Here is a 21,574-nt window from a genome sequence, read left to right on the forward strand (position 1 = left end):
TGATTGAACCCAATTAGATTTTTTCCTCTTGCTATTTACACTCTAATTTTCTAAGTACACTCCTGTATCACCTTTCTACCACTCAGCTACCCCTTATACCCTTTTCCCTTAAAGATGCTCACATCTTTTGTTTTTCATAAATGTATTTCCAGAATTAAATATACTGATTCTAGAAAATTGTCTCTAAAACTATAACTTATAGTTCTAGAGATACACTTCCTGAATGATATACATTATTGCAAAAAAACATTTTTAGTAATAATACATCATATCTCAATCAAAGTACTTAAAAGTCGTTGGGGGTTGAGGCTTGAGGCTTGAGGCTTGAATCATTGATGTAGACTGGTATTAGAAAATGAATGAATGTCATTAAAGGAAAAAACCATCATTAAAAACTTTGCTTTACAATTAAGGTGTATAATAGATGGAGTTAGTCATGAACATACATGAAAATATAGTGTCACATGAAGAAAAACATAAAATATTATATGCTATTGATGAAAACACAACATTATATAATGAATATATGGTGAAGATGATTTAAAAGATTTTAGATAGTATTTAAAGAACTCTAATGATAGAATAAAAATAAGACTAGTAAACTTGGGTATAAAATAAGTGTTTATCTTGTCAATGATTGTTTTTTTGTATTTCTTGTCAATAATTTTAATTCTTAAGTGATATTTTATTAAAAGACATATGCCTATTCTAGAAGTATATAGTTTGGAAGATATATTTATGGAATAAGAATATATAATTCTAGAAATACATTTCCAGAAAGAAAAAAGGGTGTATATCTTTAAGGAAAAAGGGTACAATGGGTAGTTGGGAGGCAGAAAGTGGGTATGGGAGTGTACTTAGCATAAAGGAAGTGAAATAGCAAGAACCTTTTTTTAATATTGTTTACTGGGTCAGAAGTCCTTTTATCAATGGGCCCAAAACTTGCTTTGCAGGCATTGCTACGTGCACCTAGCAAAACTGCTGGTATATCTAGAAATTGTTCAATTTTTCCGTTTTGTCCTTATGTAAAAGAGATATGGATTGATTAATCCGTATGAGACTTACGAAATCTGTAAGTGTTTTTTTTTTCTTTCAAAAATATGTTTTACAAATTAATTTAAAATTAATGGCTTAAGCAAAAGTCGAACTTATGACTTTCATGTTAACACAAAGCTCTAACCAACTAAGTTAATAACTCAATTATGTTATGAAATAAATAATGTTGCTATATATAATACTAAAATTTCTAACGTATATTTAATGTGCATGTAAATTTAAATAATAAATTTTGTGACAATTAATTTTGATATAACTCATGCAAATTATATAATCCGTATATATTTTTATAAATAAATATACATTTACTATTAAGAAAATTATTTTATTAATAAATTTTAAAAAACACACGGATTAACTAATCATATAAGTTATATCAAAATTAATTGTCAAAAAATTTATTATTTAAATTTACATGCACATTAAATATACATTAGAAATTTTAGTGTTATATATGACAACATTATTTATTTTATAAGATAATTAGGCTAATAGCTCAATTGGTTAGAGCATCATGCTAATAATGTGAAAGTTACAGGTTTGACTCGTGCTTAGACCGTCAATTTTAAATTAATTCGTAAAACATATTTTAAATATTTTTTTAAAAAATAATTATAAATTACATAATCCTTATGAGTCATATGGATTACCGTAGAAATAAAAAATACTTAAAGATATTTTAAAATTTTTATTTTAATGCTGGATACACAAGCATTATTGTCTTTAGTACATAAGTTTTAGGTATTTGTCGTTCATGATAGGATTATTTAAAAAAAAAAGATGTACTAGATAATAAGTAAAATTTAAGCAAGTAGTATATATATATATATATATATATATATATATATATATATATATAAATAATAGGTAAATTCAGTTTTATCCTTACTTGATGTTTAAATTTATTCATTATCAAAAATTTTGAAATGTATAAAGTGTTTTTATTCTCAAATTAATAATAACCAAATCAATATAAAAGAAAATCTAATAATGCCATTTGAGTGTATTTGCAATCACTTATAACCTTTTAAATAGTAGAATTCGGTTTTTTCTTGGTAAGATATATATATATATATTCATCAAATAGTAAGAAAAAAAGATATAAAAAATACGTTGTTAAGATTTTTGTTTCAAAGAAACATACTAAAAGCATTCACAACGTTTTAAGACTTGGTTTGTCTCACGCCGCTTCCAAGAATAACTTGTTACGTCAAATTTAAATCGAAAGCTACCCAAAAGCATGATCGAATTGTTTGCAGCTGTCTTCTAACTTCAAGGAAAGCAATTTTTTCATGCTTTGTCTTTGTCATTTCACCTATAAACTCAGATTAAGCACCTCATCTTAACTCTTTTGCGATTATATACGGAAAGTAATTTTTCCTTCAGACCACCATTTAATCGAATTAAATACCGAATCAACTCTAATTAACCACCACGAGTGCGTTTTGCTGAATGTTGATGCGTGCTGATACTCAATTTCCACCATTCATTAAAATACATATACATGTGTCCAAATTATGTTGATTTCATCTTTTTGATAATTAAGTTTTTTTAAACTATAAATACGAAGGTTAATTCTACGATAAATTATTAGGTTACCCCATATTACCGCATCATCCATGGTTCCAGTCAATAATTATATGATGGGTGGCTATAATGATTCTAAGATGTATCATCAATACCTCAAATATTTTTGTTTTTTTTATAGTCTTTAGATACTTTTTTATTAGATATAATCTTATTCAAATTAGATAAGATTATTATAAATTACAAAACTCTTTTGAATATTTAATACATTATGCAATTACATATTTAAACTTGAACTTGTAACTGTTAATTATTAATTAAGTTAAAGCAATCTCATGTGAAAATGATCCAAGTATTTAATGAGAAAATGTGAGCAAAAGAAAATGCTAAGAATATGTTTGGCTGCATAACAACTTCCAGTGGACCAACATCTACAGCCTTCAAAATCAAGCCCTAATGATACTAAATGAAAGCACAAACTTGTATATATTCAAAGAAGTTGCTTGGTTACCGGAATTCATCAAAATACCCTGCATGACACGGAAGTCATAACAATGGCTTTTAAGATTGGTAATCTATTAATTAATCTCACACTAAATTCAAGGTCTTGATTAAACGTGCTACTCAGGGTTTCTGAGTTAAACTTCATTAATGGATATTTCGGGCTTGAGTTGTTATTAGCTGCATTGTAATGACTTCTGTTTATTAAACTTGGTGATTTTGTAAAACAAATTATTAAAGTAGTATAGTTTCGAAACTATTTACATATTATGGATGATTTTTGTCATATAGAATTTAAGAGACGTTATTCTAAGTGATATCTCACATTAATTTTTTGTCATTTTGCATGAGACGTCCATACTAAAATTTGATACCAATTCAAGTGTCCCGTCAACAAGAGCCACTACTTTGATAGACTTCACCCTGGTTTCCTTGTTTGCAAAGGAGACGTCACTCTCGCAGACTTCACCTTCATTTCACGGACAGGACACTTAAACATGAGTAATTTGTTTTCCAAAATCACTCAGTTTAGTGAATATCATAACAATGTAAACAAGTCATATACACGTAAAACCAACATGCTAATGAGAAAACTAATATGGTTGAATGGTTAATAATGTTAAATTTTCTTTGTTAATATTTACTATATTATAGAACATGACAAATTGTTATACTGGAGAGATAAATGTGAGAAGTCTCATAATTAGATATAAATATGTTTGTTAAACAACATATAATTGAAAAAATCTCATAAACGTAATGTCTTAATTAAGATTTTCTTAGATGTGGTGTTAAGTTTAGTTGTATGATTTATTTGTGTCTCAATAAAGGAAATGTCCTCTAATTCTATACTTTGATCCAGGACGGACAATGCTGAATTTGTAACTTTAACCCTACTTTCTTGGTAGCCCATCCTCATTTTCTACCATTGCCATAATTTTTGAAAAGGATGACTCACGTTTAATGGGCTGCCAATGTTCCTTTATATTTTCCCTAATTTTACCCTCTAAACAATGAATACATACCTAACAATTTATTATTTTCGTAATTTTACCAAGGTGAATCAACCAAGCACATTTACCTTGTCACACAAGATTTGTATGGTGGACCCTCCTCTGCCCAATAATTCCACAATCTAATTTAAGATCACCACAGGTGCGCTTTCTTCCTATTCTAATTCCAAAATACCTTTTACACAATGTCAAACTAGTGAAGGTTCCAAAAGTAAGAAGTTGGTAAGTGCTTACTTTTCAGTCAGGTCAGGGAAAATGAAAAAAAAAAAGGTTACAAAAAAAAAACCTTCACTAATATCATAATAGTCCAAATGATAATAGGGGGTGTAATTTGTATGATCCAATATGAAAATGTTCGTACACATTTTTCTCATCAAAACTTAGCTAACACCACTTCTTTCCATGTCTCCATATTAATTACCCTTCTTTAACCTTTCCCTCTACCTCTCAACCTTATTTAAATCTCCACACAACTGGAATGCTTTTCCCAAACCTGTTCTATTTAACCTGAGTGCCTCAAACTTCTCTCCAACAACAACAATGGCAAGAAAAACTTTAGCTTGGTCCTTGCTTCTAGGGATGGCTTGTTCCATAGTTATTGGTTCATATGAGGAGAGCTTTCCTCCTAGGACATTTTCTAGTAACAACTATCATGAAGCAATACAAAGATTGCAGTCATTTAAGGCCTCTCTAACAAGACATGATTCCATTGCTTCAGCCTCATCTTCCTTATCAACCTTCTCAAGCCCTTCTTCTGCTCCTTCTCCTTCTCTCTCACTTCAGGTAATTCAACTATGTGTCACCCCCCCTAGTCTTTAGTCTAGTACATTTTTCTTTTGTGGTGAAAATATCAAGTGTTTGATATATTTTGTGTCATGCAGGGCGTGAACAATCCACGCGTGTACCGTGTGACGTCTTATGGTGCAGATCCAACGGGTAATTCGGATAGCACTGAAGCACTCCTTGCAGCCATAGAAGATGCAGCCAAGGGTCCTAGTGAAGGATATTTGATGGAAGGCATCAGAGACCTTGGAGGTGCTCAGATTAATCTTGAGGGTGGAAATTACTTGATCAGCCGGTCACTCAAGTTGCCGGTGGCCGGGGTGGGGAACCTTATGGTATGCCTGCAGAATACCATTCTAATTGTTAACTTCATCATTCATGAACAACTTTTTATATGACAAATATAAACCACCTATAAGTTAGTATTAGTTAATGTACAATATCAAAAGTATCTTCCAAATTCATTTTATTTGCCAATTGTCACTTTGCTGTAACTTGTAAGACTTTATGACGGCTAAATTTAATTTTTGAGGCAGGTGGTCCAATTTTTGGTCAAGATGGTGAAGCAGTTGGTCTAACTAGACCAAGAAAATAAGACTATAGCTATTAAGATTTTAGAAAAAAATTGCCCTTCTTCAACCGTCATTCCTTTATTGCCACTACTTTTTGTTCTTTTCTACACGGTTTTATCTTTTCTAATTTTAACCAATTTTTGTTACATAAAGTTGCAGAAAAGTCAAGACAAACTGTACTTTTCCAATTTCTTTATTCAATAAGACATCCAAAAGACCTTAAATTTCGATAGCTAAGTTTGATTTATTGTTTGTATTTTGATGCAAAAACAGATACATGGAGGGACTATAAGAGCCTCAGATAATTTTCCAGAAGACGGCTATATCATTGATTTGTCACCCTCTTCTAATGGAAGAAACAGTTTACCATCCTACAATTTTGAGTTCATAACTCTCAAGGAACTCTTGCTGGACTCAAACTTCAGGGGTGGAGGCATTTCAGTCATAAACTCACTTAGGACTAACATAGACAATTGTTACATCACACATTTCACCACCAATGGAATTTTAGTCCAAAGTGGTCATGAAACATACATCAGGAACTCTTTCCTCGGCCAGCATATAACTGCTGGCGGCGACAAAAATGAGAGGAACTTCTCAGGCACTGGAATAACCCTCCAGGGTAATGACAATGCTGTCACTGATGTTGTAATTTTCTCTGCTGCTATAGGAATAATGGTTACTGGTCAAGCTAATGCCTTTTCTGGTGTACATTGTTACAATAAGGCCACTGGCTTTGGAGGCACTGGAATTTATTTGAAACTACCAGGTTTGACCCAAACCAGGATTGTGAATTCTTACATGGATTACACTAGTATTGTGGCGGAAGACCCGGTTCAACTCCATATCTCCAGCAGTTTCTTCCTTGGTGATGCCAATATTGTCCTAAAGTCCAAGAATGGAATTGTGAATGGTGTTGATATTGTTGATAACATGTTCTCAGGTTCAAATCAGGGTGTTGAAATTGTTCAGCTTGACCAATCAAATAGTCCTTTCCAACAAATTGATCAAGTTATTGTTGATAGAAACATTGCAAGGGGGATGAAGTTAAAGGCCACAGTTGCCAAAATGTCTATGCAAGGGAATGGAACCTCTTGGAGTGTTGATTTTAACAATGTTTTGCTTTTTCCTAACCTCATAAAGAATGTTCAGTACTCTTTAAGCTCCTCAGGCAGCACCTTCCCCAATCATGCTCTGAGGAACGTGTCCGAGAATCGTGTTGTGATTGAAACAAATGAAGCAGTGGCTGCCAATGTTTTTGTTACGGTGGATCAAAGTGCGTTAAGTTGAAGAAGGTCTGAAGGTGGTGACCAAAAAGTTTGGTCAAGAGTCTTGACTCGAAGGAATTGTGCATACCGAGTTGTGAACTCTTTCTTTGGATCAACTTAAAGTAACCATAGTACCATATACTAAACACTGCTATAGATTTAGAAGATGTAGATTGACTGAACCACACATTATACAGTAACTGAATGAAAAGTATTGTATTGATAAAAGATATACTCTTTCTATAGTTTGTTTTTGTAAAACAGGTCCTAGGTTGAATCAAAACCAGCATCTTGTTCTCATTATACAGAATAAAAAAAATGAGAGAATTTTATTATAGCAACTTCAGGCGAATAAGTCATAAAAGAGCTTGTTTCATTGCTACTTCCTTACAAAAATCAACATAACACCAACATAAGACCAAAACTTCCAGTTTCAGAATATATCTAACCCTGTGTGTCTACAAACATGCTGACTCACAATAGTAATGTGCTTAAATTTTCTTTAAAATCAGCACAACTATCACTTGGACTAGTGTCATATTCCTTACTAATAACAGTACATGCATACTGATACTACTATCTTGGTAGTTTTGAGTATGATTGCATACTATTGTCTGTTGAGTAATCATTACTTTAGTTGTTTCTTTAAGAACTTAGTAGGTCCATATGATAACTTGGAATTATAAGTACTTACATTAATAGCTTTGTTGGGAATCTGGTAACCAATTAAGTTCTTGTAACATGAAATAATACAAGTTCTTTTAAATAAAATATTTCATCCTAAACCACAGGAAGGAAATACCTTGGATAATACAAAGCACAACCCAGTCCCATCTGTTTAATGAAATTGACACAATGAGTCACGCAATTCCATCTGTTGAATGAAACTGTTATAGGCCGAGAGGCTTATTGAGCAGACCCTGAATCCTTCTAAAAACCTGCTGTGGCAGTGTATCATAAGTTTTTTTGAGCTTGGATCGAACATTCATTGTAACCTCGATTGTAAACTTGCATTCAAGTATTGTGACAAGTTCTTCTAAACACCATTGCAAAGAACATAGTCTTGTCAGAATATGATCAACGAAATACATGATGCTTCAATTGCTTCAACAAGTGATGGCCATATTTCATCTCCTTCTCATGTTTATCATCTACAAAGGCATTTATCTTCTTACTTTTGAAAGTGTCAATCAAATGGCTAAGACAGCTGCGATGGATGTCAACACCCCTGAAGCTAACAAAAGCATCATACTTTATTTGAGGAGTCTTGTTCCTGACATTGGTTTTTTCCTCTTCATGTGACACTCTCTATCCCGATATACATATAAATAAGAAAAACATATAAAAATATGAAATTTAATTAAATTAATTTTATTCAAATTACTTAAACCAATTCATGTGGGTAAGATGATCATATTCGTTTCACTGTTACCAAATAAAACTTATTAAAAATATCTTTGGCTCAAAACAAGTCGTCTAAGTTTACAATGGAACATCATGCAATTAAAATAGAACTCATGCCCCAATGTCACATCCTATCAAAACATTGTGTCCTAGTGACCTCTAGCACGAGATTCTTTAAAGTCATTCATTTAACACAAAGTTTGAGTTATCACATTTCTAAATAAAATACAGATAAATAAAGACATAATCAAAATGCATTATAGAAATATTTATAACATAGTTAAACTTAATACAATCCACGTCACCTCACCACTTTATCTTGTAAAATTCATTTTTCAATCACCAATCACATTGTATATGAATCACACACTCGAGTCAAGACGTAACAACACTCACCAATTTCATAATAAGCAATTGATAGGCGTTATGCAACAATTATACTAAGACTTAAGTTTATATACAATGTAGTACCATGTCAAGTCTCTTCATTGTCTCTGTCTGAGGGAGGTTTCTCTCACCACAAACATTATTTCGTAAATCTCAACAGTGGGAGTGAGCAAAATTAAGTTCCGAACTTGACGTTCAAATTTCACGACGATCTAATAGTTAACAAGTCCGGCATCGTAATTTTATTTAACAAGTTTGGGTGTATGCGGAAAAAAGAGAATTATGTGTCATGGACATTTCTCTCACCTTATTTCCCAAATCCGAACAGTGGGGATATCCAAAATTAATTTTCAAACTTAGTGTTCAAATTTCATGACAATCGAACTATTAATGAATCCGAGATGGTAGTTTTACTGAGACATGTTTGAGTGCATCCGAAAAGACAAAGTGATCATGATTGGTCACCTTATGATTTTACTTAGTGAAAGTGACCTAACATACCCATTATGTAGCGTGTCTTGTTATGTATTTCTAAGCGTCTCAGTGTGATTTTTCACTGACATGATACCACATTGCATATAGTCTTGAATCTTAGTATAATTGTTGCATAATGTCTGTAAATTATTTATTATGAAATTAGTGAGTGTTGTTACATCTTGATTCGAGTGTGTGATTCATGTGTAATGTGATTGATAATTGAAAAATGAATTTTAAATGATAAAGTGGTGAAGTGATGTGGATTATATTAAGTTGAGCTATGTTATAAATATTTTTATAATATATTTTGTTTATGTCGTTGTTTGTGTTTGGATCATGTGATGATCTCGAACTTTTTATTTGTAGAAGTAGGTGATTAGATAGATTGCTTTAAGGAATCTCATGCTAGAGAGCGTTGAGATACAACACTTTGATAAAATGTAACATTAAGATATAAGTTTCTATATTATTTGCATAATATTCTAAACATGTTATTTTATGTTATTTTGCTGGTTAACTGTTTCCTTTTGTAAGAAAAATTTGGATGATGAAAATGAATGTGACATTTTTATTCACTTGAATTTGTTTATCTCATTTGAATAAAATTAATTTAATTAAATTTCATATAAATTATATATATATATATATATATATATATATATATATATATATATATATATATATATATATATATATATATTCGGACAAAAGATGTCCCACTATGACCATACATTTTCTTTTCAATAGTATATTATGTTAAAAAATGATTCACAAGGATTTACAAATTTCTAGCAAACTTACCATCTTACCCAATAAGTAAACATATAGTATATATAAATATGTTGTAGAAAAAATAAATTATAATTAATATACATATCAATGCATAATAAAAGAAACTATTATAATATATAAAATTTAGTACAATAAAAATACATTAACTCATTGGAAATGTAATCACGCACATACATGGCACTGCTTGTGTTTTGTGTTTTCACTAGAATAGTAAATGTAAAAAGTAGACAGCTTGATTGCTTAAAAGAAAATTTATTAAATAATTATAAAATAGAAACACACAACACAAAAGAAAGGCAAAGGCAATGATGGCTACTTGTTAACCAATGGTTCAAGCGAGGTGTGTGATCGAAGAAAAAAAAGAGTGAAAGATAAAACACGGTAGTGGAAATATCATTGGCCTGAGAGAAAGCCTCATCGCTCTTCTGAGTATTAATTAGTGTAGAGTAAATTATAATTATGTTTGTTTTTATTATATTGGAAACTTCTGTTCTTTTTTTAATTTAAAAAAAAATATTTTAATTGTTTATTTTTTGTTTCATTAATTATCCTGTGACGTTGTAAACGTGAAAAACATTAATTTAAGAGTGTCACATGAAGATCACTTAATTTTTAATAAATTTTTTTAATCTAAAATATTCTTATTCATTCCTTTTAATAATTTTTCTTTACCTTATCCGAAAATTATATTTGTTTAAAATGATTTATATTAAATTTTAACAAGTTGAATAAAGATTTAAAATTCAATTAAATAAATTCAAAAAATTATATGTAATTAAGTATTAAAATAACTTCAAACAAAATTCTGCATGTTACTATTTAAATATAATTTTCTTTTATCTTAGTTTTTTTCTTTAATATATGATTGTCTTTTTCTTCTTTTATTAAATTTATAACGGAAGTTTCACAAAATAATGAGTGTAATAAAAGTAAACCTTGTTTATTGTAATTAACTCATTATTCTAGCCGATTGTTTCCTGCATCACATTTTTTTGCTACTTGCATCTCTTTTTTTCCAAATATCTCATGATTGCCCTCCATGGAACCTCTGTCTGAAAGCCTCCACCACTACAATTGCTCCTTTCTTCCTCACCTTCGCCACCACAGTTGGCCTCCATTAGTCACCATTTGTTGATTTGCATCCAAGTTTTTTTTTTTTTGAATCTGGTTATAATTCTGGATTCTCCAATCTAGAATAGAAAAATAAAAATTGGACTCTTCTCGAATGCCCATTTCAAAATTATGTACACATAATTTCATAATAAGTAATCTGAATTATATGTTGTTTCCTGGATTACTTATGCCGAAATTATGCACCCATAATTTTACAATGGGCAATCCAAAATTATGCCTGCAAAGTTCAAGAATAAGTAATTCAGGAATGGGAAATCTGGAAGTGCCCAATTTTTTTAATAGTGGATTGGACCAAAATTGTAGCCAAATCTAAAAAAAAAAAGGAAAGAAAGAAAGAAGCTAAGTGTGTTTGTTAACTCGTGTTTCAGTTTTTGCGCGAAATTCCATTTTACTTTGTCACAAATGGCTTCCAAAAAGAAACTGTCAAATCCAATGCGAGAGCGGTGAGAGCAATGATCATCTCACCCGCACTGTCAAGGTGTTCAAACAATTCAGTGGCCAAACCCTTGTTTTCTTCAATTGCTAACTACATTATGCGTTCCTTTGGAATTAGGAGAAACAAAAAGATCGTGTGCTGTGCTATGTGGCGGTGAGAAGGAACAATATATATATATATATATATATATAAAATAATAAATAGAAAAGGAGCATGTTATGTAGCTTCTGGAGAGTGGTTTGATGGTGAAGGAGTACGAGGAAGGGTATCTTTGTCCATTTGAGTTTTCTATGGGGTGCAGGAAGCAAAATGCAAAGAATAGGAAGCAAATGCAATAGTCCAAGGGCTGAATTGGGGAAAAAATCTATTGGACTTTGAAGTTGGCATGGGCAATTCCTTCCTGGTTAATGGTTAATGTTAGGTGCACCTAACATCATTATTAGTGCATCCAACATTTTAAATGAATGGATAAAAATATCTTTCACTCAAGTTGATCCGTATGATTCATATGGATCATGTTGATCCGTACAAATCATATGAATTAACTAAATCTGTATGTTTAAATTATACTTATGGATCAAGTTTATCCATACAAACCATACAAATCAACTACGAACTTGTGTACCTTCGACGTAGGATAATTTTGGAATTAAAAAAAATGTTGGGTGCACAGACAATAGAGCTGGTGCACCCAACATCACCCTTCCATCATTGTTGGCTATGATTTGGTCCACAAAGAACAAAACTAAAACATAATACATAATAAAAAATCCAAAATATTGACTCAACACAAGTCACAAAGTTACTAATAGTAAAACATCAATAAAAAAAATATTAAAACATTGGATTCAAATTCCAAGCCATGGTGCTTCCTCTTATGTTCCGTTGTGGAACTTGGCACATCTTGGATTTGAATATTGCACTACAATCTGCCCCTTCCCCTTAGGCTCTTACAAATAGCATTTTGCATTAGGTTGTTAGCTTCAAAATTAAATGTGACATTACAACCTCCCTAGTGTGCAATACGTACCATGTTAGATATGAACATACTAAGAGCTAGAAAAGACGCCTCCATTGCAGATCTTACCTTTTCGGTTTAATATTATTATGAACATAGACGTGACATTATAACCAGCTCGTGTAACACATATGAAACATGTATCTTATTCAAAATTCATCATGTCACGTATTAAGAACTAGAAAAGACCTCTCTCCTTAGAGTCCAAGCAAGCCAAAACTTAAAGAAAAGTCCCTCACACCAATCGCTCCTTCCATGACGTCTCTTAGACTCAAACTCACGACCCTCCAACTCACGGTTTGGTACACACTCTTACATCCACAACACAGCCATGACCATGATGTTTCACTCTCAACCTACCATTTCTTATAAAACCATCTTCTCCTATTGCACTCTTCCTCAACCTCTCTCCGTAACCTTGCCTTGCCATGGCCTCAAACTCCATGGCTGGCTTGATCACCGGTTCGAATTCTCACTTCTCGCGTGACTCCGATGAGGTATGTTATGCATATTCATCTTCTTTTCATTTCATATGGTGCACAACATTATGTTTAATGTGTTTTTTTTATTTATCAGCAAATGTTAATTAACATGTTCCATGTTGGTTTTTCATGGTGTGTTTGTTTGTTTTGTTTCTTTGCAGCATCAGACTCCTCCTACCCGACAGGCTTCATCGAAAACTACTTGTCGAGTTTGTGGCGATGAGATTGGATACAAGGAAAATGGGGAGCTGTTTGTGGCTTGTCATGTGTGTGGATTTCCTGTTTGTCGACCGTGTTATGAGTATGAGAGGAGTGAAGGGAACCAGAGCTGTCCTCAATGCAACACTCGCTATAAGCGCCACAAAGGTTAGTTCATCTCTTTAAGCTTTGTGTTATCATGTTATGTATTAATGTATTTGGACAACACTTAGATGTTGTTCCTTACATGCTTTTGGTGCTGTTCTCAGATCATAAGAATTGGAGTTTTATCACGATAATCTACGTAATAAATGTTTACACTAAATGTCCTAGTGGGTTGGGGACACCTATGGTCTCTGATCTAGAACAAGAAAAAAAGAGTTAGCTTAAAGCTGAAATTCTAATTCCGATTAGAGAATAACAAAACACCTAAAGGCTAAAGGAATGCATCTCAGTATGATAACCTGGTTTTGCTGACACATTGATGTTGGCTTCTGTGCAGGTTGTCCTAGAGTAGCTGGAGATGAAGAGGACAACTTTGATGCAGATGATTTTGATGATGAGTTTCCGGTTAAGAATCATCGTGAAGATCTAGATCGGAACCATGATGTTAATCATGTGGTATTTTCTTTATTCTTAATCAAGCTTCTAAAAATAAATGCAATGTGGAAATTAATTATCTTTTATTTATTCAACAAATGGGGTTTGGCCAAAATGAATCAGGACAATTAGTATTGTGGTTGTGATAGTTAATTGAATGTGAATGATCTAAGAGACTATGGAACTGATGTAATTTTTACAGGAAAATGGGGACTACAATCCAGAGAAGTTGCATCCCAATGGTCAAGCATTCTCTTCAGCTGGGAGCGGTAAGAAACTTTTAAATTTTTGGTTTAATTCGGCTTTTTATCTCTAATTTTTCAATTTTTGGTGAATTTTATCCCAATAAATTATTTAACGCATTTTACACTCAACTTTTAAAAAACTTGTCAATTTTAGTCTTCGTCAATTTATTCCTAACATAATTATACTTTTTATTCCTAACTTTTTATTTTTTGATAAATTTTACACTCAACTTTTTGTTTTTTTGGTGAATTTATGCCTATTTTTTTTTATTTTTTTATAAATTTTATCCTCAATTTTTTTGTTTATTAATGGATAAATGAGAGGATTAAAATTTGCAAGTTTCTTAAAAATTGAAAGTAAAAAACACCAAATTAATTTGTTGGAATAAAATTCGTCAAAAATGAAAAAATTGAGGACAAAAAGTGAAATTAAGCCTAATTTTTTTGAAGAGCATAGTATAGGCACATTGCTAATTATCCATGATAGTAATTTTCTTTTCTGGCGTATTATATTTTGTTTATATGTTGGTTTATTGTTCTATAGTTGCTGGCAAGGATTTCGAAGGGGACAAAGAATTCTACAGCAATGCAGAATGGCAAGAAAGAGTAGAGAAATGGAAAGTCAGGCAAGAAAAGAGAGGTCTTCTAAACAAAGAAGACGGAAAAGAAGATCAAGGTGAAGAAGATGATTACCTGTAAGTGATCTCTTCTATAGCTCTTTAAAAGCCTTAGCCTTGTACATGAGATTGTTAACTTATGTTTCCTTTTCATGAATACTAAATAATGCTGAAGAATCAAGCATGTCAATTAGTTTACATGAATAGTATTTTTCTCCATATCAAATTCAAAGATTATCTATAAGTAATTGTTCTAAATTTGTTATTAAAATTTTCACCCGAACTTCAAATATGATCAATATTGTGAGGAACAGCATTGCCTTTATTACTAGAAAAATGTGTTCATCTGGAGCAAAAACGTTTACAATTTCAATGCTATTGTTTAAATTCCGAACAGAGGATTCAAAAAACTAACAAATAAATGTTACACATTCTTAAGTGAAAGCTGGCAAGAGCACTCCAACAAAAAATGAGCAATAATAATCAATTCACTTGAATCACTCCTTCTAAAATATGCAATGCAACAACTTTTGATTTTTATGTGAGAAACCTGTATGCATAATAAGGTGTGCACAAGGCACAAAATATTATAACTGGAACTAATGTTCTTCTGTCACCTAACAGTTTGGCTGAAGCTAGACAACCATTGTGGCGCAAGGTTCCGATATCTTCAAGCTTAATCAATCCATATCGCATAGTGATCGTGATGAGGCTGGTCATCCTTTGTTTCTTCTTCCGATTCCGTATCTTAACTCCAGCAAATGATGCATATCCCTTGTGGTTAATCTCTGTGATATGTGAGATATGGTTTGCACTGTCATGGATTCTTGATCAGTTCCCCAAGTGGTTCCCCATCACACGTGAAACTTACTTGGACCGTTTGTCCTTGAGGTTTGAGCGCGAAGGGGAGACAAACGAACTAGCTCCAGTTGATTTCTTTGTGAGTACAGTGGACCCTTTGAAGGAACCTCCCATTATAACAGCCAACACTGTCCTTTCAATCCTCTCTGTGGACTATCCTGTTGACAAAGTCAGCTGCTATGTCTCAGATGATGGTGCATCTATGCTTCTGTTTGATTCCTTGGCAGAAACTGCTGAATTTGCAAGAAGATGGGTTCCCTTTTGCAAGAAGTATAACATTGAGCCAAGGGCTCCTGAGTTTTACTTTTCTCAGAAAATTGATTACTTGAAGGATAAGGTGCAGCCTACATTTGTGAAGGAAAGAAGGGCCATGAAGGTGGGGATATACTTAAGGATAGGACAAGTTTTTCTTTTTTTCTTTATTTAGTTTTGGTTTTGATTTTCTAGTCTCAATATGGCATTAGAGGCTGGTGGTAATACTTGTGTGTTTGCACCATTGCAGAGAGAATATGAAGAATTTAAGGTGAAAATTAATTCTTTAGTGGCAAAGGCTCAGAAGAAACCCGAGGAGGGGTGGGTGATGCAGGATGGAACTCCATGGCCAGGGAACAACACTCGCGATCATCCAGGAATGATTCAGGTTTGGCTATTGCATCCTCTTTCTTTTGTGTACTTTCATTATCTTTTCATTAAGGAACAAAACAAAGCAAAACAGAACAGAAAGACCTTGCATTTATGAAATGTTGAATAGCCATTGAATTAGCCCCCTCTTCCCTTCCTCTTCGGTTCTTACTTAGGTAATAGATTTCGAAAGGAAAATATGGTGCCCACTTATTACAATTTTTCTTCAAATGTCAACATAATGTTAATTGTTGGAACCCCAAATTGTCTCCCATAATTCCTGGGATGCAACTTATACAACTGTTTGGGAAACTTTACATAAAAGTAATGGTTTTAAGATGTAATCTAACAAAGTATCAATGAATGCTTATAGTCCATCTCTATGTATCCCCTTCTGGTAGACATCTTAATTTAGTTCCAAATTCCAATAGGTTAATAATTGGTTTATTGGTATAAACTGATATGACTCATGGGCAAGTTCACTAAATGCCAAGGTTCTAGGATGAAATCTAACACTAATAATATATAAACTACATTTTCTAATTGAAAAATTAAGTTAGTGAAAATAAAATGAAGAAATTAGTGAGAGGAATAGTTGGTATCAACTGATATGGTTCATGAACTTTCCTTTACAGGTATATTTAGGAAGTGCCGGTGCGCTAGACGTGGAAGGCAAGGAACTTCCTAAACTTGTGTATATTTCACGTGAAAAACGTCCCGGCTATCCACACCACAAGAAAGCAGGTGCCATGAATGCTTTGGTAAGCACAAAAAGTTGATATTGTATTGTTTAGTACCTTCAGGACTAAGATATTAGAAACATGTTTATAACTCTTTTATTGTTGTCTATCCTCCAAAGGTTCGAGTTTCTGCTGTTCTTACAAATGCACCATTCATGTTGAATCTGGATTGTGATCACTACGTCAATAATAGCAAGGCAGTCAGAGAGGCCATGTGCTTTTTAATGGACCCCAACCTTGGGAAGAAGCTGTGCTATGTCCAATTTCCACAAAGATTTGATGGTATTGATCGCCACGATAGATATGCTAACCGAAACACGGTGTTCTTTGATGTAAGTACAATTCTTCTAATCTCCAACTTCACAAATATGTGCAAATTTCATTTCACTAAGTGACCTTGAACCGTTTGTCTTCAATGTTGCTTTCATCATAGATCAATATGAAAGGGCTTGATGGGATTCAAGGTCCAGTATATGTTGGTACTGGAACTGTGTTCAACAGGCAGGCATTGTATGGCTACGATCCACCAGTATCTGAGAAAAGGCCAAAGATGACATGTGACTGCTGGCCATCATGGTGTTGCTGTTGCTGTGGTGGTTCAAGGAAGTCCAAGTCAAAAAAGAAATCAGGAAAAGGTCTCTTCAGTGTGTTCTCCAAGAACAAGAACAAGAAGAAAATGATGGGGAAAGACTATGTTAGAAAAGGGTCAGGGTCCATGTTTGATCTTGAAGAGATTGAAGAAGGGCTTGAAGGGTATGAGGATCTAGAGAAATCATCCCTCATGTCCCAGAAAAGTTTTGAGAAGCGATTCGGGCAGTCACCAGTGTTCATTGCTTCCACCTTGATGGAAAATGGAGGACTTCCTGAAGGCACAAATAGCCAATCATTGGTTAAGGAGGCCATCCATGTTATAAGCTGTGGCTATGAAGAGAAGACTGAATGGGGCAAAGAGGTAAATCCATTAATCTCAAAAACAATGCAACATTTGGATTTTATTCATGCTTTACACATCAGATAAGCTAATGCATTTTAGGTTTAAACAACTTTTTGTAGCGGTGAAAGAAAGATGTTGTGGCGGTTTTATACAGCCAGAAATTCTTCTCTTTTATTAGCACTAGCTGATAGGAAGTAAAACTTACAGTTTTCTTATATAAGGGCCACAACTATAGGAACCAAGTGAATAGTTTAGCCTACATTTTATTACAATTTCTGATTACACATTCACTATCAACATAAAACAAGGTACATGGAATTCCAAGATTGATTACTGTATCTATGTAGCCCTTTTAACAAATGTGTTTTCCATTACAGATTGGGTGGATTTACGGCTCGGTCACAGAAGATATTTTGACTGGATTCAAGATGCACTGCAGAGGGTGGAAATCAGTATATTGCATGCCAAAGCGACCAGCATTCAAGGGATCTGCCCCAATAAATCTATCAGATAGATTGCACCAAGTTCTGAGGTGGGCTCTTGGCTCTGTTGAAATTTTTCTTAGTCGTCATTGCCCGTTGTGGTATGGCTATGGAGGAAAACTTAAGTACCTACAGAGGATGGCTTACACCAACACCATTGTTTATCCATGGACTTCCATCCCTCTGCTTGCATACTGCACAATTCCAGCTGTGTGTCTCCTGACTGGAAAGTTCATCATCCCCACAGTAAGTACCACACAACACAACTACTTCCTCTCCTCTCCTCTGTTCCACATTATGACATTATAGGAAAAAAAATATATTCTACAATAGATGTCATTTTACAAAATCAATGTTGCATTAAATACTTTTTTCCAAGACTATCCTTCATCAATACTTAGTGAGAGTCATGTATAGGAAGAGTAAATGAATCATTAATTAAAATGATAAAAGATATACTAGGAAGTTACTTAATGTTTTCTTTAAAATTCAACAAATTAATTGCATTCTTTGATATCTATGTCAAAACTCATATAATTTGGAACAAAAGAAGTATAAAGGACAAAATTTAGATGCAGTTCCTTAAATGTTTTTGGTGTTATTCTCCAATCGTATATGTTGACCTTTAATGCAAACCTATATTATGCAGATTATCGAGATAAAACTCTAATTTTGATTGGAAAATTGTACTAAAAACACCTATGGAACTGCATCTAAGTCTTGTACAACTATAAATATCTTGTGATTACTAATATTGAACATTTGTTTTCACCTATGATTCACAAAACTATTAAAAGAAGAAAATGGAAAATGGGAAGGGAAACAATAATATTGTCATTAGACACATATTCTGAATGTGAGTGTTTTTTTTTTTCTTGTGTGCAGCTGAACAACCTTGCTAGCATTTGGTTTATGGCTCTATTTATCTCCATCATTTTAACTAGCGTGCTGGAGCTTCGATGGAGTGGTGTTACCATCGAAGCCCTTTGGCGTAACGAGCAATTTTGGGTCATTGGAGGTGTTTCTGCTCACCTTTTCGCCGTGTTCCAAGGCCTCCTCAAAGTTCTTGGTGGAGTAGACACCAACTTCACTGTGACAGCAAAAGCAGCAGAGGACACTGAATTCGGAGAGCTCTATCTCTTCAAGTGGACCACTCTTCTCATCCCTCCAACTACTCTCATAATCTTGAACATCGTTGGAGTCGTGGCCGGAGTCTCTGATGCCATCAACAATGGATATGGTTCATGGGGACCTTTGTTTGGGAAGCTGTTCTTTGCCTTCTGGGTCATTGTTCACTTGTACCCTTTCCTCAAAGGTCTCATGGGAAAGCAAAACAGGACTCCTACCATTGTAGTGTTGTGGTCAATCCTTCTAGCATCTATTTTCTCATTGATTTGGGTCAGGATTGATCCCTTCTTGCCCAAGCAAACTGGTCCAGTGCTCAAACAATGTGGGGTGGAATGCTAATAAGACTCTGTGGAGAGGCCATGTTGATGTCCCAATGATAAGAGTTAATTGCACTTGTGTGCATGCTTTTATTTTCTTACTGCTATTGAGTGGTTTGCCTTAATTAGAAGAGTTATCTGTGTACATAGTCTTAAAAGAGGAAAGTTGGGTCTGATTGGAATGTATTCATTTGATGATACAACAAAACCATATATTGTAGTATAGCCATTGTCATTGTTTGGGAAAACATGTTCTGTGTTTTGGTGCTACTAGATGATTTTTCATCTATTGAGAATAAGAATATATATTTTTGCCAACTTCATATCAATTTGCTGCAGCACCAAGGAGATATAAGGTGAATTGGATTATCAAGGAAAATAGAAAAGAAAAGAAAGATTAGGATTCAATTTCCTCTTATAACAAAGCTAACAAAAAAATTAACAATTAACATTTATCAATTAAAAAAAATCAATTTGCTACAATGGGTCAAAATCAACTCCTAATTATCATTTCACATTATTAATAACTGAAACAATGATGAAATCCTAGTTTTAATAAAGATTACTTAATACTAAAGAAGTCAAACATAATATAATATTATTTTTAATTATTAATATTTTTTTAAAATTATAATATAATTTAAAAATAAAGATGAAAATAATTTACCTAGTGGGATATGAGAAAAATAAAAGTTCTCAATAATGTAAAACACATTGAACGTGTTTCTTATATATAAATAAGAACGGAGGAAATAATTTCTAAAAGCAAATCATTCAATATAAATATCATTCTACCACACCGGATACATAAATAAACTGATATAGGTTATTTTACAAACTCTTAGGAAACAACACTGCGTTGTGGAGGCTTGATGGTTACATAATAAAGATTACTTAGTTTCCTAATTACTCAAATTCTCATCAACGACATATATTGATTTGTATAAATTAGCAAAGAAAAAAGTGATTAACAATTTAAAATGTGCTATTATTGTATAATATTTTAAATTGTCTCTAATATCATTTTATACTAATAAATTGGCTGAGTTTATTCTAATCAGTCAAATTCATTTTCTTGTTAACCAAAAAAATAAAGTGTTATCTCTTGAGAGAGAGAAAACAAGATAAATTAACAAATCTAATCTAACCAACAGAAGATTGGGTTGTATTGACTCAGATTTAATATCATTTTTAAATTGATCCAAACTAAACGACAAATTCATTTATCATCGGATTAAGTAACTTTTTACCACGGAAGCAATTAAGAGCTTTTTTAATGGATGGAATTTAAGTAATTTATTTTTGAATTATTTAATTTATGATTGTTTGATTTTTACAAGAAGAAACAAGAAAAACTACGATTTAGAACTGAATTATGTTAGATATCATAAATGGTCCCATGGGCTCAATGTATTGATCTATTAGAAGTGTTTTCAAAGGATAAATAATAAAAAACTTTTATTTATTTAAAATTCTATTTCATATTTTTATTATAAAATGTTCGATGTATTTTTAAAAATATGGTTTTTGATGTTGTGGATAGGCTAGCTAATTATGATTAGTCTTTTTAAAAACAACATAATTTTTTATGTTGTTAATTTTGAACACCGTTATGACGGATGTAAATTCAATTGTGTTTTCACATTTTTTAGTTATTGGTTGGGGGTGTTTTCCAAACTACTCAAAAAAATGAAGATAATATCTTATTTAAGGTAATCAAACAATTTCTTAGATAAAGATTACCTTTCTTTTAAGGAACATAAAGATTAACCGTTAACACAATAATTAAATATTTTACATCTATAACATGATAATTAAAAAAATAAGTCAATAGTTAATGTTGCTCATAATCTGCATCACGATTTTATGCTACCATAATCGAATTCCATATTGTATTTTCTCTTTCATTATAAATGAAATGAAATAGTACTCCTTTCCATAAAAATAAAAATAAAAATCAATAGTTTTTAGTTAGTTTTAA

At 32.5% G+C, this 21,574-nt stretch overlaps 2 protein-coding genes across 2 annotated transcripts; both read left to right on the plus strand.

Moving 5' to 3' along the window:
• Nucleotides 1–4,364: 4,364 nt before the first annotated feature.
• Nucleotides 4,365–7,061, plus strand: LOC114367370 (polygalacturonase QRT3-like). The gene is made up of 3 exons (XM_028324536.1): nt 4,365–4,880; nt 4,979–5,215; nt 5,726–7,061. Exons 1-3 carry the CDS (start codon nt 4,638–4,640, stop codon nt 6,740–6,742), a joined length of 1,497 nt encoding a protein of 498 aa, XP_028180337.1. The 5' UTR covers nt 4,365–4,637; the 3' UTR covers nt 6,743–7,061.
• Nucleotides 7,062–12,730: 5,669 nt separating this feature from the next.
• On the plus strand, nt 12,731–19,916 carry LOC114367505 (cellulose synthase A catalytic subunit 4 [UDP-forming]-like). The gene is made up of 12 exons (XM_028324695.1): nt 12,731–12,865; nt 13,012–13,216; nt 13,551–13,669; nt 13,851–13,917; nt 14,438–14,588; nt 15,135–15,747; nt 15,874–16,011; nt 16,628–16,753; nt 16,852–17,064; nt 17,166–17,684; nt 18,044–18,394; nt 19,034–19,916. The coding sequence occupies exons 1-12, from the start codon at nt 12,797–12,799 to the stop codon at nt 19,613–19,615; spliced, it is 3,153 nt and encodes a 1,050-aa protein (XP_028180496.1). The 5' UTR covers nt 12,731–12,796; the 3' UTR covers nt 19,616–19,916.
• Nucleotides 19,917–21,574: the final 1,658 nt, after the last annotated feature.

This window comes from Glycine soja, chromosome 9 (genome assembly GCF_004193775.1).
Source record: "Glycine soja cultivar W05 chromosome 9, ASM419377v2, whole genome shotgun sequence".
Taxonomy (NCBI): domain Eukaryota; kingdom Viridiplantae; phylum Streptophyta; class Magnoliopsida; order Fabales; family Fabaceae; genus Glycine; species Glycine soja.